At 33.7% G+C, this 22,795-nt stretch overlaps 2 protein-coding genes and 1 pseudogene across 3 annotated transcripts; all 3 read right to left on the bottom strand.

The window, feature by feature from the left end:
- Positions 1-1,253: 1,253 nt before the first annotated feature.
- On the bottom strand, positions 1,254-6,270 carry LOC143631843 (uncharacterized). Its single transcript, XM_077100467.1, has 15 exons — positions 6,067-6,270; positions 4,689-4,883; positions 4,520-4,594; positions 4,274-4,441; positions 3,982-4,175; positions 3,695-3,910; positions 3,261-3,576; positions 3,106-3,192; positions 2,840-2,988; positions 2,613-2,732; positions 2,259-2,484; positions 2,119-2,178; positions 1,872-2,045; positions 1,667-1,776; positions 1,254-1,589 (listed from the first exon to the last, which is right to left on the bottom strand). The coding sequence occupies exons 1-15, from the start codon at positions 6,268-6,270 to the stop codon at positions 1,424-1,426; spliced, it is 2,460 nt and encodes an 819-aa protein (XP_076956582.1). The 3' UTR covers positions 1,254-1,423.
- A 1,088-nt stretch (positions 6,271-7,358) lies between these two features.
- LOC143631880 (putative protein phosphatase 2C 42) lies at positions 7,359-11,496 on the bottom strand. The gene is made up of 4 exons (XM_077100505.1): positions 10,607-11,496; positions 8,623-8,984; positions 8,300-8,536; positions 7,359-7,731 (listed from the first exon to the last, which is right to left on the bottom strand). The coding sequence occupies exons 1-4, from the start codon at positions 10,944-10,946 to the stop codon at positions 7,522-7,524; spliced, it is 1,149 nt and encodes a 382-aa protein (XP_076956620.1). The 5' UTR covers positions 10,947-11,496; the 3' UTR covers positions 7,359-7,521.
- A 5,175-nt stretch (positions 11,497-16,671) lies between these two features.
- LOC143631785 (putative enoyl-CoA hydratase 1, peroxisomal) lies at positions 16,672-20,258 on the bottom strand (annotated as a pseudogene). Its single transcript, XR_013153431.1, has 3 exons — positions 19,828-20,258; positions 17,858-18,140; positions 16,672-16,888 (listed from the first exon to the last, which is right to left on the bottom strand). The product of XR_013153431.1 is annotated as a putative enoyl-CoA hydratase 1, peroxisomal (transcript).
- Between the last annotated feature and the right edge of the window lie 2,537 nt (positions 20,259-22,795).

The raw sequence follows: 22,795 nt of genomic DNA, 5'->3' as shown, positions 1-22,795 counted from the left end.
AACAGTGTTGTTAGTAGGATCGATGTATTATTTAAACGAGGTTGCGATGAGCTTGTTGTTAGTTTACTTGTAACTTTATTGTATGCGTTTAAAATGATTATTTATAAAATGTTAATAACGGTTTGTAATAAAAAAAAAGAAGTAAATAAAATAAAAGCGTACTTATCAAGTTTTTGTGATACGAAGTTACGAACCCCCACTTCGATATATTCCCAGTCATATTATTATTATTATTATTATTATTAATTTATAAATTTAATAATAATGTATTTTCAAAGAAAGAGGAGGGATGGCATTGTAGACTAGAATGTAGATTGGATTTATATGAGAGCATGACGTATGGGATGACGACTGGCCACAGCTCCAGCAAAGTGCACTCGTCACTCCATACGAAAACGTGTTTACCAAATATTATTTTGACAACTTCTTTTTAATTTTTAATATTTGCTATGAATTATGTTCTTTACTAAAATATGAAGATTTTAGTTCTTTCATTCACAAACTTCTTTTTTAATTTTACTAAATTAGTAAAAAAAAAGGTTATAATCTGAAAGAAATGGATTTAGAATATAAAAATGAATTGACAAAATAATCAATCATAAGTTTGACTTATAATTATGACTTATGTAGTCATGGTTAGAAGAGTTTGTTTTGGTTTTGTTTCTACATTCACACTCTTAAAAGTCTACTTTTGAAATCATAAGTTTCCACAACCATATAATTACAAAAATTGTAACTGATTGCATTTCTTGACACGATCAAATTCGTGAATTTTTTTATTTTATTATGTTACGGTAATAATAATGTAGGTAATACATTGTAATTGTTGAATAACATAGGTCCTGTGATGATACTTACAAATTTAAAAGGAGAAACTCGAGAGAGAAACGTCAAAATAGATTAGCTCAACTGATCGGTACCTTCTCATTCAACGTTTAATCGGTTAAGTACAGTTGTCGTTTTTAACGTGCTAACTAACTAATTAAAGGAATTACACAGTAGGTCCCTCTACTTATCAAATGTACAACTAAAGCCCTTTAACTAAATGATACGTAACAAACAAACTCTATCGCATAGGAGTCGATGCTATCGGGTGTGTGAAAAAGTTTTATATTCATCAAATGAGAATCCTCTATTTATATTAAAAAAATAGCTAAAAACTTTAATGAAAAAATTTGTAAGTCGTGTAAACAATGACGTTTCGTGTTATCTTCTCGCTACTCTGTGTGACCAAACAGAAACATCTTATAAAACAGCAACAATATACTACTAAAGTACTAAACTAGATAGATTATATATACTCACCTTTCCAACATTTTGTTTATTCAGTCTTTAGGCCAGGATGTGAACTTCCACAGGTACAGGCACAGACATGACAAAAAAATAGGCACTACACATAACACACATATACCATTAACATTCATCAACCTGAAAAGAATATGACAGTAACATAATATACAAACAAACCTGCAAGAAGAATCACTCCATAAACGAGACTTTGACTAGACAACGGGTTTGTTGTTTGAATATACTCGATACTGCAACATTTCATCTGTTCCCTTTCATTCTCCAGTACATGATCAACATACCTGCACGTCTGCACGTAAATATACATATTCCCACGGTAACTGAACAACAGATCGAGTCATACATCGAACAAACTTACTGTTGTGTTAGAATCGAGGTTTCAAGAATATCACTACCGTTCATGTATGCATCTTGTAGACGGTGATCATACAAGAGTGAAGATAGTTCTACAAGCTGTTCTTCAAGGCTCTGTCATTCGTTTAACAAACCGCATTAGTGACATTACAGTTAATAATTTCTCATTTTGGATGAATATATACATGTTTGTGCAAGGTAAAACTTACATCCAAGTATGTCTCAATGCGGTCGACTAGTTCATGAGGAAAAGGTTCGGGTAAATTTGTTTCTTTTTTGTAAAACTTTTCGACCCATAGCTCGGTGGTCGTCTTGTTCCTCTTGCCTTTCACTGGTTCACCGAGAGGGGTTTTAAGAAACTCCCCAGCAAAAGCTTCAACAGACTGCAATCAATCACACTAAATAAGCATATTCTTCACAAGGAACAATAAGCATATTTGATTATAAGTTTATTACATCTGACATCTCTCGAATCTTACGAAGAGCAGAATCCACCTGTGCATATATTGTATTTCGCTGCCACCAAATCAAAGAAAAAGCAATCAGTTAATTTAAATGATTATCAGTTTATATATTCACAAGTTAACGTCTATTACCAATGCAACATCCCGAAGAACTTGACTAAGCTTAGAAACATTAGAAAACGGTCCGAATGGATGGCAACCAGCTGCAAGGAGCCAATTTACAACAGGTCTTTCATGAATATGAGAAACCCTTTCGTATGGAGCACTTAATCCACCCACAACAGAAGCTAATCCCGCCACTATTTGGCGCTGCACTTGTGATGGAAAAACATGCATTTTCTCTGTTTCTGAGACGTAACTGTGCAATCAAGACAGAAACCAAAACCAAGCAAAATTCAGAATTAAAATTTTTAATTATTATAATCAGTTGAAGGTAAACCACCGTAACATGGTATCATCAGTTCATTATATATTTATATGCTTTACCTTAATGGTATCTTATCAGTTCCATGCTGAAGTACAACAACAACATCATTACTTGTCCACAAAAGGCTTTCATCTTCCATCATAAGGTGTGGATCCACACCAGATAATGATAAAACAAAGCTGCAAAAAGAGATACCATCCTAAGAATATTTTCTAAACAGGAAACAAGTTCCAAAGTAATTTACTATATTAATTTATGTAACAGAAAACATGGTGGTTTCACTCACACGGGTACCACTCGCGTTCCATAAGTCCGGTGTAGGTGTCCTTGTTTCTTCTGCACTTTTTTATTTTTCTGTCCCCTTGTTTTAGAGTTGTGAGATTTGTGCTTCAGAAATGAATCAGTTGAAGGACTGTCCATCTCATCCATCCACCTCTACGAAAATAAAACTACTGTTTGTTTAAAAGTTAAATTGGATTTAAGAGAGAAACAGACAGGCGGATAAACAAGCAAACAGAAACAAGCTGATAAATTATCTTGATGTAGACTAACCTGGCGGATAAAAAACTTATCAGAAAGTGATGGATTAGAGACCTCAAGTAATCCAGCAGCTAGTACATCAGCAGATCTGTCCATTTCCTACCATAATAATTCAAGATCAAGCAATGTAAGTGAAAGGTCCACACGTATAAGGAAAGGAAATGGACCTCTTTAAGTATGGCACCATCCAGATACATCTTCGTGTGCACATGAAAACGTCCATCTTTCTTAGTTTCCTGCAGAGAACGGCCACGCACGGCTTTTGAAACTGCAATTGCCAATTTCTCATGGAGATGTAATGAATGTGAACCCCCTACAATCACCACTTCTTCTCCCTTGTGCACCATTCTCTTCACCTCATCCTCAATGGCTTGAATATTTATACTGTAATTGTGGCCTTTTTCAATGATGTTATAACGATTGTGATTTTGTAAGACGATTATTGGTACAAGTAACCTCATTGCTAGATCTACAGTTACAAACCTGAATCCACCAAACTATGTATTAACATAAAAAGATAGGAGATTATATACGATATCAAAAATTTATAACCAACAAGTTCATGATATAGATGGTAACATATAAACTAGTATTTATAGACCTGACATCTGGAGAAATAAGATGTTCAGTTATGACCCCAATCAAAGCAGCAAGCTGGCCCACAAAGTTGTCATGTGTGGTAAACTTATCAGCAGTGGGACTTTGAGGATACATCACATTCCTCAAGCGTGGTATGGTTTTTGAACTAACACTTCCTTCCTCGGTTTCAAGTCTCCCGTATGTGCATGGGCCCGCTGAGATATCAACTACCACAAACCTGGAAATAAGATGAAAGGTAAATGCAACTCATTTGATAGGCAGATTTATATGCAAATAAACTTATTATACCTGCCAGAACCAAGCCAAATTTGAGATGCCCCGCCTCCATTATAACGGTAACGATAAATGTAACCACCCTCTTGTTTCTTAATATCTTCTTCAGCTAATCCAGCAGGTCTTCCGTACATTAGACTATCAAGATCAATATCCTTATTCCTAGGATCTATTCTAACCTGTAAAAAAAGAACCAAAATATGATGAACCTAGAATAATAGGGTGACAATGGACATAAGATTTAACAATAAGTTATATAAGCCAAATAGTGCATAAAGATGAAAAAACTAGGGATTGCAGACCATACTTTATCAAAATTCGCAATAAATATTGCAGTTGGAAAGGGTCTGTCAATCTCATCACCAGAATATCCAATAAACTCATCGTTAAACATGTAGGAATATAACTTCTGAAATTCATGGTCTACAGCTGCTGCATCAATCTCGAATGCTGGTACTTCTCTTCCAAAATCAGCCTACAAGAAAAACACGCAAAGCAGAAACTAATATTGGACATAACTGTAAACTCCAATAATATAAACAACCCCCCTTACCTCTCTGGCAGTACCAGCAGGAACCATAGCTTCTTTCAGAGCCTTTTCTAGTGCTACAACTTCGTGCTGTGCAGCCTGTTAGAATTCAGAATGAAGGTGGTGAATGTTGATGATACTATTAAAGCTTCTAAAACTGAATCTTAAACAAATTATGTAAAAAAGAGCTTACTGGCATTGCATTAAACACCATATGATGCTCAATGTCTAGCGGCTCGCCCGTCTCCAAACATGAGGGCCTGTGAGTAGGGAAGCCAAGCTGAAGAAACTCTCGCAGCTTTTGAGAATCTAGTTTGTATCTATAGCCTCCATCTCCACTGAAACCGATCAGGATAACATTTACTTCCAGTGGGACCTGGAAGGGAACCTGCACAAATTTAAATCAAAGTTCCAGAATAAGAGACTGAAAATAATGAAGTCGTCCATTTACCGTAGGGATGTAAGCAAGCCAAGCCGCTCACAAGCTACTCGAGATCGGCTCATGAAAAGCTAAAGCCTAAAAATGAGCTATGTTATGAAACGAGCTTGAGCTTCACTTATCAAACTCGAGCTGGATCGCGAGCCTAAACAATCTTATTATTTATATTACTTTTATTTAACATATACTTATAATTATTATTATTATATATAAAGTTTATGATAAAAAAAAACTAAATAATAACATATATTATGTTATACATAAATTTATAATTGATAAAAAAAAAATATATATATAATTTATTAAAAATAATAGTAAACGAGCTGAGTCCAAGCCTATCTCGTGCATGAAAAACTACTCACGAGCAAAGCTCCAGCTTTAGAAATAGAGATCCAAATGAGCCGAGCTCGAGCTTGAAAAACTACTCACGAGCTGAGCTCGAGCTTTGAAAATAGAGCTCCAAACCAACCGAGCTCGAGCTTTGTATAAGTACAATGAGTCGAACTCGAGCTCTGTGTAATTTAAACAAGCCGAGCTCAAGCTATGTGTAAGTTAAACAAGTCGAGCTCAAAGCTCTGTGTAAGTTAAGCAAGCCGAGCTTAACCTCTGTGTAAGTTAAACAAGCCGAGCTCGAGCTCACTGTAAGTTAAAGGAGCCGAGCTCGGCTCGTTTACACTCTAGCAATTCTTATATAAGTGTATTTATAAACCCTAACATGTTATGATCAACATCAATGTGAATGGCAAGCAATTGAGTACCTGTTAAAGACACGATAAGAACTGTCAATCAAAAAGGTGCGGTATGCGATTTTTTTATTTTCTTAAATAATTGAAATTAGTAGGCTAGACTCCCTCATTATCCCTTATTGGTACACAAAACTTAAAATTGTCTTATAGTCATGACATATAAATACTAAAGTAGTTAAACGAGTCGTATTCAAGTTTGATATTTGTGTTACGCGCGCCGCTTCTTACTAGTTAAACCTGTTAAGACACTAATTGCCAGCAGAATATGTCTAATAAGGAACTTTACTCTGTTACCGCTAGCATAATTACGCATCTACGTAACGATAATTAGAACCTAATTAACCAACCGATTAACGGAAATGCATGGATAAATAATATATGTATACCTCAGCGCGAGAATGAAGCATATGATGAACGTCAGATCGAACAATTTCCTTGACGTCTTGAAACGCACTGTGGTGCCATTGCGGATGACCTGGATCTCTTCTGTAAGCTTGCGGTGGTGTTGATTCTGATCGTCTGATCAGTATCAGGATTTGAAGAAGAAGAAGAAGAAGAATACACTGTAATGTTGAGCGAATCGATGACATTTGTGAGATTTAAACCCTAATTATTGTTATGATTTGAAATTGCGGGTGCATTTGGAACGAAGTTTTGTTCTGTCGTCACCAGCTGCATGCTTTACTACAAGCTGGTATAAATAGTCGTGTAGAATGTGGAGCCTAGCCAACCCAAGCTGGTTTTGACTTACTAGAGCTGGCTCGTTTTGAGCTTTTTTTCTAAAGCGGGAGGAAGGGGTGTGCAAGAAACCGAAAAACCGATCTGAAACAGAAAAAACCGAACTGAAACAAAAACCGACGGTTTGGTTTTATGTTTTTCTAAAAACCGCCCTAACGGTTCGATTTTGGTTTTGCATGTAAAAAAACTGAAAAAACCGAATCGAACGAAATTCCTAAATTTTTGTTTTTTTTATATTTATATTAAGTAATTTATAAGAATTTAATAAATATGTAACTCCAACATGTTTGATCAAATGTATAATAGTCTATTATTTTATAATTAACAAAATTATTTATCTAAATTCATTATTTTTTTCCAATTTTTTTTTTCGGCATAAAATTTTCAAGCTCAAATGACAAAAACAAAAAAAGCTGAAACCTAACCGAAACCACAACGAAAACCTTGGAAATATCACTCAAGGTAAGAGCATCCGCATCAGATATGAACACAAGCGTTGGAGAAGCACTAAATATGAGAATTTTATTTTCTATATGGATATTTTAATCAAACGAATTTATATAATGTTCGAGTTTTAAAGCAATAAAATACTTTAACAAGTTGCGACTCATTCGTATGTTCAGTTCACAAAATATTCGATACAGGTGTTTAAATAGACAAACGCAATATGTGGCGAGTGACCTTAAAGGTTTCACTCGAGGAACCAAAACCAACAATATTGGCTGATATGAAAGGTCAGGTGTTACACAAGTAGTGTGTCCGGGACAAGTTTGCAATTGCTTTAATTAAATAAAATCATAAAAATAATTATTACAAATTAGTACTACATAGTCTGTAAATTGCTGTTACAAGTACTAATGCATAGATAGAAAAGAATTGGCAAAAGAAAAGATTCAAGTATGGTTTATAGTAAGATGATGATGATGATGTTGTTGATGATGATGATGATAGCATAATGACATTACAAACAAGTTATGGTCCTCCAATACTCTTGTTTTGGATTTTCTTTTTATGGCCTCATTTAAATTAATGATAAAATAAAACTCTATAGACTAGAACCCCAAGCCCTTGTAGTTGTTGAGTGAATCCGAATCTGAATATGTTTAGTGTTCCAACGCGCTTCGAAGAGAGACGTTAGGACCGCCACCACCTCTACATATTTGATCATAGTTGAGAAACAATACAATTACAGTTATATCATCGTGGAAGTGACGCCGCACCCGCTTATCAATCTTCTTAAGATCGGAATATCTCATTTCTCGTTTTTTTGCAGCTTCCTGTAGTGCGGCTTTCACTAGCCGCTTTGCTATTCCCTGCAACCCCATCAGTATAATTTAACACATGCGCAAATATCGTATGGGAAGCTCATTTAGGCTCATCAAGCCTTCACGAGCCTTGTGTGTTTTTTAAGTTTTTACCTCTTTTAGATATCTATGTATTAATTTCACATTACACAAGCTCGAGTCGACCGTAGGCTCACTTGAGGTTTTTCTTAAAACATATAAAAACGTATATAAACTAATTAATAAATAATAAATGAGCCGAGCCTAAGCTTGAAAAAAAACTCACTAGCCAAGCTCAAGCTTTAGAAAGAGAAAGCAAAACGAGCCAAGCTCGAGCTCTCGTAAATCAAAACTTACTTAGGCTCGGCTCGTTTACACCCCTAGTTGAACAACTTAACCGGTTGTACAAAAAGGAACAAACAGATAATAACTTGATTACTTTGACTTTCAAAGTCAAGCTTGTATTTGCTAAAGTTATATATATGCATTATCGATTTATCATGTTCTTTTGCAATTTTTTTAACACTGATTCTGTTTCTATTATACTAATTATACTTAATGATGTAGTTACAAATTCAAGTGTTCAAGAATGTCTTACGGAGCGTGGATTATTGTGAACGATCTCCACGGCTTCTTCATTACTCAAGTGTTCCCATAAACCATCAGAAGCAAATATCAGAAAAGAATCATTCGGGTGGATCTCGTGAGTAAGGATTGTGGGAGTAGCAGACAAAATAGGCATAACCGTTGCTTCAGGAAGCCGAAACTTCTGTGCAATTTGATTGTTATTGTACTCCGCATGTTTCATATAAACATCCCCAATGGACTTCGAAACCTGCACCTCATACATGACACATTTATTCAATCAAGCATGCAATAATATTTTATATTTTATAAATTTACTCAAACTGAAATAATAACCTGAATAATGCCTTTGACCCTCCAGACCCCATGTTTCAAGGCAACAATATCCGGATCATGCGGGTGTAAATCTTTTAGCTCGTGTCTAACTTCCTCAAGATTTGCATTATGTTCCGATGACAGCTGTATAGCCGCCAAACCACCCGTGTTACCAACTTTCTTACCGAGAACAGCCCGCGAATCGCCAAGATTGGCAATAAAAAGAGTTTGCTGGTATATTACACCAACTAAGCAACATGTTCCAACGGTTGCAATGCCCGGACGTGAATTAAATAACTGAGCTACAAGATTAGTGAATCCATTCTCCGTTTGTAGAAACGCGTTTCTTATTGTCTCCGGAGTCACCACGCCGCCAGATGTTGCTGCATAAACACTAAACCTAAGAACAACGGCATAAGAATTTTTGACCTTTTTACACTCAAATCCTATTTGTTTCCATGTAAACGGGTCTATTCGGGTCATATAGGTTCCGTGGTTATGTTTAATACCTTAAATATTTAAAATATTCAGAAAAACGAGCAAAAAGTGTTGGTGGGTCGGCCGCCTGACCTGCACATGAAAACATGTTTTGACCCAAACCCTTTTTGAACCTTTATACAACCCGCATGACCCGTCCATTTTGTCACATTTTGTAAAAACCCAAATTCAAGCCCAATATTCACTACATTTAGATTAAACGAATGTTCATTTTCAGCGTACTTTCAGTTGTCACTTGTCACGCTACTTCTATCAATGTTCATGCTTAGTAACTATTACTAATAGAAAAATATATAAAATCCAATATTTTGGATCGGTGTTATTTGAAAATTTCAAATCTGATTGGTTACGTCAAATAGCAGGCGTCATCTAACAAAGCATTTCTCAAACCACATGAAAACTTTTCTATATTTTGGGATAAAAAATGAACCAACTTTTCGGCTCAAACAATCACCAAAAATCCAAACTGACATCAACTTTCTGTATTTAACTCATTAATAACTTTTTGTGGCATCAACTATATACTATGAATCTAAACCAATATTCACATTTATAAGGTGTTTAAATCTATGCATGTCAAAAGCCCTTTGGACGTGCGCCTAGACCCTCACGCGAAGGCGCAGAAAAAGCGCCTTGCTGCCATCCAGACCCTCTGGCGAGATTCTGGTCCGAAACATCACAAAATGGTTTGGAACCAGCCTAAACTAGCCATATACAAGCCTAAAACACGTCTAAAAAAACGTGCATTTAAGCTAAGTATCTTGCTTATCTCAGGCCCTCACTTTTTAAGTGTGTTGCGCCTAGGCCCCCAAGACTCACCCTTTGTACCTTGAGTGCGCTTTGCACCTTTGACAACTATGGTTAAAATGTAAAATGTATTTTTCTAAAACTAATTATACAACTAGTGAAATTTGCTAGTGTTTGGGTAAGCTAGTTGTGTATACAGGTCAAATAATCAGTTAACCGAACAACCACTTTCATACTAGTTACAACACCAGGGCAAGGCTATGTGTAGTGAAGGGGCTACAAAATGGAGCGATTTGCGCCATGTGGCGCACAGTCAGCAATGGGTAGGTTTTTGTTTTTGGAGTATAATGGTGTTGTAGCCCTATATATATGCATACATACATACATATATATATATAGGGTTTTGTTTTTGGAGTATAATGGTGTTGTAGCCTTATATACATACATACATATATATATATACATCACACACACACCATATTATAATAATAATAAATCCCAAACACAATCAGGCGACAAATACTTTGTGCCCCCCCCCTTATCGCCCCGGTTATCGCCGAGGGGGGCGGTGCCCAAAAGTGCATGTTTTCTCGCCCACTACGGGCAGCCTACTAATTTCTCATCAACATACTTTTTCCTTGTTTTTATCTCCTTAAATGATCAAAATTTCAACATAGAAACACTATCAAATTCTGATTACTCAATGTCGCGGTATAAAATGCACAACCAACAAATAACAACATGCAACAAACAAACAAACCTTGAAAATTCCTGAACAAATTATCGCAAACGTATCGTGCCACATCCGGTCCTCCATGCCCATCATAGACCCCAACAAACGTCCCGAAAGGACCCGACTCGATCTGGCTCTGGTCTTCAAGCACCTGGTTCGCCTGCACAACCGCCATCGAGTACTCACCCCCACCATACTTCCCAATATCCCTATACCACAACAACCCATCTTTCTCAAAGTCAACGCCATCCCCACCATTCACACCAACCCGAGCACCATCAGACGCCGCACCGCCCGTCACGCTGGTGTCGCCTTTAATAAATGGCTTCCAGCACACAGACAACAGATTCATGAACCCGTCTGACATACCACATTTCTTGCACAAAATCCCCCCAAGAAATATAAACTTTTTACCAAATTAGGTTTCAAGAAAATTATTAATTTCTTATATAAAAATCAAATCTTTTTCCTCAAATCTTGACAAACGCCCAAATCAAAACATGGGTGTTATTCGGTTAACCAAAAAGATAACATCAAATACGAAATCTTGAACAAAATCACCATAAAAATGAATTTTTTTTAACCAAAATGGGTTTCAAGAAAATGAATCTTGAAATTGTTAAAAATCCAATCTTTTGGTTCAAATCTTGAGAAAGGCCCAAAAGGAAAGATGGGTGTTGATTGGATTGGATGATAATAATAAGAAAGATTATTATTATTATTATTATTATTATTATTATTATTATTATTATTGAAAATGATTGTTGATGAAATCTGGGTTTGAGGGGTGGCTTGGTTTCAATGTTTCTCCATCTTTCTGGTTTCCTGTTTACGCGTTTTTTTACGCACGACCATTAATTCTGAATTTGCTGCTTCACACGTGTGGGGACCAACTGGTTATTTCTTTAAACTTTGGGGTTAATTTATGTCATCAATCATTGTTTTCTTCAAGTTATACTTTGCTTCTTTTTCCCTCAAGGTAGAGACTAGAGAATACATGAATAGGTGAATACCCCTTTATTCATGTAATTGATTTTATGGCGTAAGGTGTTGGTAATTCCTGATTGTATTTATAAGTCGGTGAATAATGAAATATCTAAGCTAACATGTCAATTAAGTTGATTTAGTTTTCTAATTGTAATCAATAGGGAACCATTGCAAAAAGTTCTTATGTTAGTTTTCTTTTTGTAATAATCAAGTGTATGCCGATCATTTTCCTTGATACATCGTATAGAATGTAATTGATTTGATGGTGTGCAGTGTTGGTAATTCTAGACTGTATTTATAAGTCGGTGAAGTTGATTTAGTTTTCTAATTGTAATAGGATTATAGTATGTTAATGTTCGGGTTATTAAGTTACAGTTAAATCTATATATTATAGGGTCGGAATAAAACCTTTAGACGTTTGATCAATAGAGAATTACTGTAAAGATTTTTTAGTCAAATTTCTTTTGTAATAATAAAGAGTTAATCGATCATGTGGCTTGATACGACGTATAGGATTAATGATTTATTAATACACATGGTGTATATGACGGTGAATTTTTGCGTATGTATGTATAATTGTATACATGTTACATATGCTTATAAAATAGGGAAAATATTATAAAAAACCCATCATACTTTCTCTTTTTGCTTATAAAAGCCACCTAACAAATTTTTGCATGTTAAAGTCCCTCCACATGCTAATTTTGAACATAAATGTAATATAACTTATAATATAATGTTTTTTTTTCTCATGTGGCATACACATAAAATCAGATACGTTAATATGGACGGCCTATGTGTCAAAAATTAACATGTCATCAAATTATGTTGATAATTTTTTTTATATTGTTCCTTTTTTAGTCTTTTGTAATGCGGTTATTGTTATTTTTATATTTTAATTTTTATACTTCTATAAATATAATTATATGTTTATTATATGTTTATATTAGAAGATAGTTGGTTATTATTATTATTGGATGATCAAATAAGAAGATGTATAAGCTAGGGTAGAATAGTTATACCAGTGATTTTGGTGATGGCCGTGGAATAGAACGAGTTGTGCACACAGTATTGACAAGAGCAATAGAACGAGTTGTGCACTTTATTATCATCCAACAATAATAATAACCAACTATCTTATAATATAAGCATATAATATAAACATACAATTATATTTATAAAAAGAATTTTTTTAAAAAAAAAAAGAATAAAAATCAAAATATAAAAATAACAATAACCACATACAAAAAAACTAAAAGAGAACGGTATAAAAAAAATTATCAACATAATTTGCTTACATGTCAATTTTTGACACATAGCCAGTTCATGTTAACATATTTAATTTTATGTGTATGTCACATAAGCAAAAAAACATGTTATTATAAGTTATTTCACATTTATGTTCAAAATTAGCATGTGGGGGGGACTTTAACATGCAAAAATTTGTTAAGGGACTTTTATAAGCAAAAAGAGAAAGTATGTTGATTTTTTATGACATTTTCCCTATAAAATATAGTGATTGTGACCGTATATGCTCATATAGAGGTGTATGAGTATATGGTTATGTAAATATGATATATATGTCTGCATAACATATGATTGATGGACTGATGTGATGGCTAAAAGTAAGGGTGTGCATGGGTTGGTTTGGGGCGGCTTTGAGTTGAACCCATAACCATAACCGATATGGCGGTTAATGGATAACCATAACCATAACCGACCCATTATGACGGTTTTGGTTAATCGGTTTGTAGGTTATAGTGAGTCGGTTATGGGTCGGTTAACCGTAACCAAAACAATGTAATTGGGCCCAAAAATTTGGTACCAATTATTACAAAAAATGACATGACATAATCTAATAAATTATATATTTCCTAATATCAATACCAAATATTCAAAAACGAATGACATTATATAATCCAACATTAAAATTCAACTTAATTTGATAACAAACGTTGAACCAAAAACATCAAAATGATATAATCCAACAACATGTTCGGTGAAAGTTAATCCCAAACATATTAAACATAATGTTGGTTAAATAAATGGGTCGGTTCAGTTATAGCGGTTTGGATTTATCTTTAACCAAAACCGACCCGTGTTTGGCGGTTTTTAAAAATTCATTAAACCGACCCACCGGTTATGTCATTTATCGGTTAAAATCGGTTCGGTTATGGTTCGGTTTAACGGTTATAACGGTTAAGTTGTTCACCCCTAGCTAAATGGGTTGTGCATGTACATGCCATGTATTCCCTTAAAGAGCGGCCTTCTTTAGCGCGTACTTTATAAAAAAAAAAAGAGAAGAAGAAAAAAAGGCATTTAATTGGAGTTAAAAAATGGAAAGCTCGGTGTGAATAAAGTTAATCTTTTATTAGTCACATCTTACACGTCTCATTCGTTATATAAGTCTTATTATATATAACAACTTGCACATATTATTCTATGCATATGAAGCGTAATTTATCATCATGTATAAATATTATATATGGGACATGTTAATTATTTGATTAGAGTGGTTCAAAGTTATCTTGTAGATAAGAAGCTTTAAATATCAAGATGATACTCAATATATTTAACTAATTTGTAGATGTTTTTAGTCGTTTGCATTGTAGACGGTCTTACGTTAAGTGTTTAAGCAACAATTTACTCACGAGTTGGATTTGAGTCAAACTATCATCACCTAGGGTTGAGTATGCATTAATGCGAGTAATGCTGTGTGTGGGGATTACTGATTAGAGTAAAAAGAAGTTACTCATAAACGACTACACATTTTATATGAGGCTATACTAGTTGCACTTTTTACTCAAGCGAGCTTATATCGCCTAAAGAACTATCCATTTTTTTTTACAAATCAATTTAGCCCGAGTTGATTTTACACTATTGAGCAAGTTTTGAATGAGCTGTAAATCAAAAATAGTTAAAAACTTATGATGTGGGAAAGATTATCGTAGCCAAAAATAGTTATATGTTTGAGAAGCTTTCCATGAAAACTGGACCTTGTTGCTTTGAGTTGTGACTATGTGGGGTCAAACATTAGCTGGCAAATCTTCAAAAGCTTTTGTCGTGTATAATAAATTGGAATATCATAAGTGTAACTGATGAGAAAAGAGTCACTTTAATACTAGTATGTTGGCATGCATGCATCAGGGTATGGGGTCGGTCGTTGGCTAGCTACTTGTCCACACACTTACAAGTCAAATAGGTCTAACAAGAAACATTTTTATTTTTATTTCTTTCATGTAGAAATATATATAAATAAATAATTTAAGTTTCAAGTATTGACGGGTGATGAGACATTGAGACGGGTATCAAGGCTGTCTTTGAGATTTTGGGTGCCCCGAGCAAGTATGGGAAAATGGGACCTTTTTCATAGATCGGTATGTGTGGATGCATTATTTTGAGAAGCAATACTATTTTGAGAACTGCTAGAACCGAATATGGTAGAAAAAGTTACTGGGGGTGGGCGGATGCACCACCTTACGCATTACACTTAAAGATATATATTAAATGACATTTTTTTAGAAATGATGTCATCCTAATATCTCTCTCTATCCCTTTTTCTCTTTCATGTTAACGGAGGGAATCAGCTTCCCTTGTCTTTTTCTTTCCCTTCCCACTCCTAGTTTCCATAAAAGAATTTTTATATAAATAATACAAAAAAAAAGATAATAAAAAATGTAATATAAAAAGAAAATGCAGCTTACTAATAATAAAAATTACAAAATAAAAGAAAATTATATGATAATATAGAAAAGCATAGTAAATAAGACTACTCCCCCCCCACCCCACCCACCCACACACATTGTTTCGATCGCTTCCTTCATTTGTACATTTGTAGGGTAGCTCGGGTCTGGTCATATGAGTGTGCGACTTAATGAAGAGTTGATAATCATTTTCCTTTTGTTTCCGGTTCATGTGTTCTTTAATGAGACGAATTTGCGTTTGCTTTCGGTGGCGTCATCAATCTTTAGACTCATCTTTGTTGGTTTGGTTTATCACCCTAAAATCTGAGGCTAGCTTCATGGAGTTGACTATTCCTATTCGGTTGTTTCCGCCTTTGTGACGGTCTATCCATCCGAATATTGTCCATCTCGTACGGATGTTGTGCATCAAATAAAGCTATGTGGGTGCCTTATAGTTTTCGGCTTCTATGATCGTTGAACGGTTGCATTTTTTTGTTTTTGTTGATGTTATGTTTGTAAAGAGAAATGTGTGTAATATATATGTAAAAACAAATTCTAAATTACATACTAAAAACTAATATATTTTGATGATTAATTGGGTCAGGTTTAATCCCTCAAATTTCAAATAAAGTAAATGAACTTTTACGTGTTGAAAGCGTGTACATGATTATTTATACATGGTGTTGAATGTTGATAACACCACATTAAATTCTTCTCTACTATAGTGTTGTTAAACATGCCTCTACATCATTTTTTATTAAATATACACCCTTTGAAGTTATTAGATTAATTACTATTACCCCATAACATTATTTATATACATATTAGTCCGTACAACATTTTTTTCACTTAATAATCTCCACTACATATATCAAATTAAAAACTATCAAGTATTATTATTAATTTATTTTTTAGTATTAATTTTGTAAATATTTATAACATCTTTTCTTTAATTTTAATAGTATATATATTTATAATATTCTTATTTTACCTCTTTATCTTTTACAAAATAAACCCTAAACCCTAAATCTAAAAACCTAAGCCCAAACCCTAAACCTTAAACCCGAAAACCTAAACCTGAATACCTAAATCTAAACCCGAACCCTAAAACCTAAACCCGAAATATAAAAAAAACGTGACTTGTAAAAAAGAATATGAAATCCTTAATATTGTGCTAATTTGGTAATTATATAATTTTAAGGGGTAATATGAAAGTTAGTTTTTCTAGGGGGTATGACAAGCAATCAGGGGGTACGTTTAGCCTGACCCTTATACTATTATATATATATTACGAGAAAAAATAACGTACAAATGAAATTAAAGTGTTAATTATGATAATGCAAGTAGGATAACTATGTAATTACATAATTAATTACTCTACTTGTATTCTCACAATTAACACGTTAATTTCATTTGTATTTGATCCAAACCCTATATATTATATTATTGTTGCCCAATTTAAAACAGTACAACTTTTACTTCAAGAGATACAAGTTATTGGTGACAACAACATTGATTTACTACAGAATTATTATAATTTAGATTTAGCAGCAGGTTTTTTACTTCTAGCTGCTATAAATTCCTGCATTTTCTTGAACTGCTCTTTCGTCATCCCATTGTAATACTCATGAGCCCTCTCCTACACAAACAAAAACAAAAACCATAATCAACTCTTTCATCGAGCTCCGATAGAATAAAATCTCCAAACGAGCCGAGCCTGAGCCTCAAATAAAGCTCGTTAGGAATCGAGCTCGAGTTCAAGCCTTAACAAGCCTTGTGTATTTTTAAGTTTGACCTATTTTGGACTCCTGTGTATTAATGTCACACTGCATAACCGAGCCCGCGTCAAGCTTCTACTTGTTTAAGGTACCACACACAGGCCCATCTCCGAGAATCACTTATAAATTTTGGGGCTCGGGACGAGCATAAAAAAGGGCCCTCTGAAATCACGTTTTTAATTATGTGATAAATTATTTGACAATTTATCAATTAGGTTGCATTTCCAAAGCCTAATACGAACCAAAGCAAAAAAAAAAATAATAATAATAATAATAAAAATAAGTTACTAAAATAGCCCTATATAAAACACAAATGAAAGTTTTTTCTATTAAAAAAAACAAACATCAATGAGAATTGAACACATGACCTTTAATTCCGTACACTATCACTCTTTCCATAAGGAGTCATTTTATAGACTTATATTTTAAAACAGGATTATATATAAAAATATCCCTTTTAGAGTTTTATCCAATTAGGGGCCTCTCGGGAGAACGGGCCTGGGTCCGTCGCCCTTCTCGACCTCCCTTTGACTCGGGCCTGACTACACAAGCTCAAGCTAAGGCGCTGAGATTAGGTTCGTTTTAGGTTTTTCTCAAAATTATATATAAAAGATAACTAAAAATTAAAAATGTGTTTAAATTAAGAAATAAATAGTAAACGATCCGAGTCCGAGCTTGACAAAGCAACTCACGAGCCGAGCTCAAACTCTCGTAAGTCAAAACGAGCCGAGCTTGGCTTGTTTACACCCCTGCAGTCTTTTCAAAACAAAACGCAGCAAATATGACTAAACTATGTTTCTTTTTTTACGCATGGGTTGGAAATTGCATACCTTCTCTAGTAAAAGAGCATGATGAAGATCTAGCTTCACACCATCATTTATAACAGCCTTGTACCTCAACACTAAATCTTGATTATTCTTCATAATGGCCTCTGCAACTTCGAGGGCTTTCTTTAACAGTTGATCACCTTCAACAACATGGTTCACCAGTCCCCATTTCTCGGCTTTCTCTGCAGTTAACGGTGTGGCTGTTAGCGACACTTCTCGGGCTTTATTCGCTCCTATTATGCGTGAAAGCTTCTGAGAGAGACCCCATGAAGGAAATATCCCAAATCTGCAAATTAATTTCAACATTAATGTTTTATATGTTTCTTGATTAACAATTCGGATTAATGTCACCATGCTTTGTTCGCCTTCATTTGTGCAAAAATAGATTGCATTTAATGTCGATTCAAATTACTGATTATAAACTAGTTATAGGTGTGCATGAAACCAAAAAAACCGATTCGGAACTAAAAAACCGTAAAAAAACAAATTGAAAAGGCTGCACCGAAACAAAAACCGACGGCTTTATTTTATGTTTTTGTGAAAAATGAACTGAAAACAAGAACCATTCGTTTTGGTTTTGCATGTAATAAAAACCAAAAATACCGAACTGAATTTCTAGATTTTCTGTTTTTATTTTAAGGTATAAGAATTTAATTAATTAAATATGTAATCCAACAACTTTAGCCCAAATAAGTAAGTATCAATTAGTTATTAATTCACAAAATGATTTAGGCGTAAATTCATTATTTTGAACCCAAAATTTTCAAATCGAAATGGCAAATGGAAACTGAAACCAACAACCAAAACCAAAACAGAAAAACTGAAACCGAAAGGGTTTTTAAAAATCCAAAAACAAAAGCGTCTGCTTCTGTTCGGTTAAACCGACCCAAACCGAGAAACTGAAACCAAAACCAAAGCCGAAGGGTTTTCAAAAATCCAAAAACCAAAGTTTATGTTTCTGTTCGGTTAACCCAAACCGAGAAACTGAAACCAGAACCAAAGCCGAAACCAAACTAATTTCAAAAATCCAAAAACCAAAGTTTCGGTTTGGTTTTTGGTTTGGTTAAACCGATCCAAACCAAAAAATTGAAACCAAAACGAAACCAAACGGTTTTCAAAATCCAAAAACCAAAGTTTGCTTTTTTCGTTCAGTTTAGCCCAAAACTGACCCGAACCGAAACAGAACGGTTTTTAAAATCCAAAATCCAAAGTTTCGGTTTTCGCTTAACCCAAAACCGACCCGAACCAAACCGTTCACAGTCACACCCATCAACTAAACAATACTCTACTCACCTTGATCTCAGTTATCACCACTCAAATAATATAACCAAACCTAAAAAATCTAAGAAATGCATAACAACATACTCAGCAGGTCATTCATATTCATATTATTGTGAGTGGGCTCCTTACATTATAGAGAGTGGTTGTGAGTGGAGTAGACATGGAAACTTTTTTTAACGAGTAAATTTGTAGAAACATTGTTCCCTCTATAATTTTTTTAATGTTTAGTGAAAGAGTGAAGAGCTATGCAGTCGATATATCGGTTATTGCTCCCTTGGTAAAATATCAGTCAAAATAAACGGTACCGATAATATCGGCGATATTGGACCGATACATCACTGATATTCCTGATATTAGTGTTGTAAGTCTTAATTATAAAGTTTTAGTGTTCAATGTTAGTGTTTTATGTCGTAAACTATTCCTACTTGCTATATATATATATAAATTTTACATAATATTAAAATTACCGATATCTCACTGCGATAAGTGATATAAAAGATATTGATATTTTGCCGCATTCTGCTCAGGTGATGAGAAAATGTATCGTTTTTATTTTTTAATGTAATCTAAAGATGCTGATGGGAATGATTAAATAGTAAACAAATTTAAGGTTTCTAATTCTAGACCAAATCAAGTACAATAATTAAATAATAAACAATTAATTAATAATTAATAAACAAAAAAAACCAAACCTAGCATGCGTATCAACGAACTTAGCATCCATAGAAGCAATCAATATATCACACGCAAGTGCGATCTCAAACCCGGCCGTAACCGCAAACCCGGAAACCGCCCCGATTATCGGTTTCCTGCACCGCTCCATCTGCGCAACCGGGTCAGACTCCACATCCTTCACGTCTCCTTTAAACACGTCCTCCGCTGAGTCAGGTCCACACCCGAACAGAAAGACCGACCCGACCCGGACAGTATGATGACTCCGACTGACTCGTCGGAGTTGAGAGACTTGAAAGCTTGTGCCAGGTCAGTCATCATCGGTCTGGTTAACGAGTTTAACGACTTTGGACGGTTGATGGTGACGTCAGCGATCCCGTCGGGGTGTTTTTTCACCAGGATTAAGGTTTCCGGTGACGAGGTTTTGGCTTGTTCCATGGTTTTTAGTTTAGTTGATTTGTTAGGGAAGTGGTTGCGTTGTTGATATATCATGTGTTGGGTGTTTTGGTTATTGTTTTGAATGGTCCTTTGAAGATTTTGAAATGATATAAAGGTCCTTCTTTACAAGTTTTGTGTCTTAAACACATTGACACGTTTAAATTTATGTGCAAACAGGTTAAACATTCGTTAACTTGTTAATAATCAGTTTATATTTTTAAATTTTCTACCGGGTCAGGCTGACCTTACTGGAGTATCATCTCTTGTTGGGTTAAGAGACAATGGGCTTGTTGTGGGCTAGACAAAGTTGCTAAACATGGAAAAACTTGTTTAGAGAATCAACACGTGTTTCTCCCGCTTACTTTTGATATATTCGGTTTCCTGTTCCCAGAGGTTGTGGTTTTTTTACCATGGTTCAGTAGATCGTGAATAGTAATTTTTTGGCTCCAAACTTCGTTTTTAGTATGATTGGATTTGCTATTCAAAAAGGATTGCAATGCAGCTTGTTGTCCGATTACCTGCCACTTTATTGTATTTTTTAGTTCAGCAATGAAAATGATTGATTACATGGATACTAATAGGTCATCATTTTGAAAAATTTAAATATATGGCAATGCCTTAGTTACCTTACGTCTCGTACCGAGATTATTTTTTATATTTACATATGTGAAGGATTATGCATCAACTAAGACTTTGATGAACTTTTGGTAACTTTTGTTTCACCGCATATGTGATATAGACTGTAACATTCGTTACTTTTCAAACTCGAAAACCCGACCCATTTTAAATTTTCGGTTTTGTTTCTATTTAAATTTATATATTTTTATAATATTATTAATTAATCTCAATTTTCGTTAATGTATTTTATGTGATCATTTCTATGCAATTATACATTTCACCACCCTTGTAGTATTACATACTCATTTAAAACATTCATAATCAAGATCAAATATTTATGTACATGTCACATGCAATTTACTATAATTATTATTTAACTACAACTACTACTTTTATTATTTATGATTATTATTATTAATTTTATTATTATCATCATCTTTTCATATGTTACTTAACTAATAAAAATTAATAAATGTTTTATTTCAATAAAAATTATTAAAATAGTTAAACTTTTTGAATACCCTATTAAATAATTTTTAATTTGTGTTTTAATTATATTAAATATGATTAATTTTCATAATTTCATAACAACTCTATATTTTCAATATAAAAGGAGGACAAATCCTCCATTATTTTCACATCTCAATCCATTATTTTCTTAAGTTTAAGAGCACTAACAAGTAAGTTGTTACCATTTCAAGCACTTTATAGCTTTCGTTTTAATTTTATCTTGAATGTTCATACTTGTTAATAAGTCGTTCTTCATGATCATGTTACTTTTATCATAAAAATATTATATCTTGGTTTTAAGAATCATTATGATCATCGATATCCAAGATGAACACTTTGATTTTTCTAAATCTTGGATCAAGCCTAGTTATTTTGCAAGAACAAACATGAATATATATTTATCTAAATCTTATGATTAGTTGATCATCATAACTTATAAACTTTCTTTTAAATAAGATTATTTATAAAAATTTCTTTTATTTAAAATATTTTACAATAGATATAAGATACTTCATATCATTGAATTAATAATTGAGTAAATTAATTATTGTTTATTTTATTTCAACATAACTGCTATTTATAATTTTCTTTAAGAGAATTCATGCAAAACATTTAAATTAATTAATTATGTTACTTGGAAATAAATGTTTAATCATAAATTGTTATTAATATTATTATTTAATCTTATATTAATAAGTTATAATTATTTGTCTTCAAATCATTCTTCAACTAATAAACATCAAATGATTTATATAAACTTTATTCATTTTGTTAAACTCATTAAAAATCCCCAAGTCCCCATTTACCATAAGTTAATTAACTTTATAATTCCGGTAGCTAGTCCTTGATTTTTGTATCTTCGTTATTATTTTTAGTTTCGTGAGATTCAATTGCTTCGTTTGTTAACTCGCTTTCGGTTATTATTTCAAGTTGTCTCCAATATCAAATGTGAGTTTCTCACACACCCCTTTTACCTTTTTACTATTTTGGGGGTAACATATATATCCTATCAAAATTCAATTTCGTTTATTTATTATTTGTAAACTACAACTTGCGTCATGGACTTGTGTGTTTACTTTTTAATTGCTCAAATATTACGTGCATTGATTTCTTCGATAAGTATGATCATACGCTCCCCTTTGCACTCGGGACCATTGTTTCTAATGGAAAATGGACTCCGATCTGAGTACGTTGGTGCACAATCCCAACTGGAAAAGATCTTCATTTATTCTTACACTTATGGACCATTGTTTCTAGTGTAAAGAACCCTTATGTGTTTTTCAAAAGTTTTCGTGGAATTGTATGGTTTTTATGTAGTATTTAAACTGTGTGAACTCACAAACTATTTAATTAGTTGACTTTATTTTATATATATATGCTACAGGTACCTTCATTAGAGGATGAAATGAAGAGGATACTAGA

This window comes from Bidens hawaiensis, unplaced genomic scaffold (assembly GCF_021521415.1).
Source record: "Bidens hawaiensis isolate Kalapana, Puna unplaced genomic scaffold, B.hawaiensis_p1.1 tig00006258_1, whole genome shotgun sequence".
Taxonomy (NCBI): Eukaryota; Viridiplantae; Streptophyta; class Magnoliopsida; order Asterales; family Asteraceae; genus Bidens; species Bidens hawaiensis.
This window is presented reverse-complemented; position numbering and strand designations above follow the sequence as displayed.

Coding starts and splice junctions, on each gene's coding strand:
- LOC143631843 (XM_077100467.1), bottom strand. CDS start 6,270: ATGTCATCGATTCGCTCAACATTACAGTGTATTCTTCTTCTTCTTCTT. Junction 2,179..2,258: donor TTCTTCGGGATGTTGCATTG/GTAATAGACGTT, acceptor ATTTGGTGGCAG/CGAAATACAATATATGCACA. Junction 1,590..1,666: donor ACCTCGATTCTAACACAACA/GTAAGTTTGTTC, acceptor GCAGACGTGCAG/GTATGTTGATCATGTACTGG.
- LOC143631880 (XM_077100505.1), bottom strand. CDS start 10,946: ATGTCAGACGGGTTCATGAATCTGTTGTCTGTGTGCTGGAAGCCATTT. Junction 8,985..10,606: donor TTTGTTCAGGAATTTTCAAG/GTTTGTTTGTTT, acceptor GTGTTTATGCAG/CAACATCTGGCGGCGTGGTG. Junction 8,537..8,622: donor GGGTCAAAGGCATTATTCAG/GTTATTATTTCA, acceptor TATGAGGTGCAG/GTTTCGAAGTCCATTGGGGA.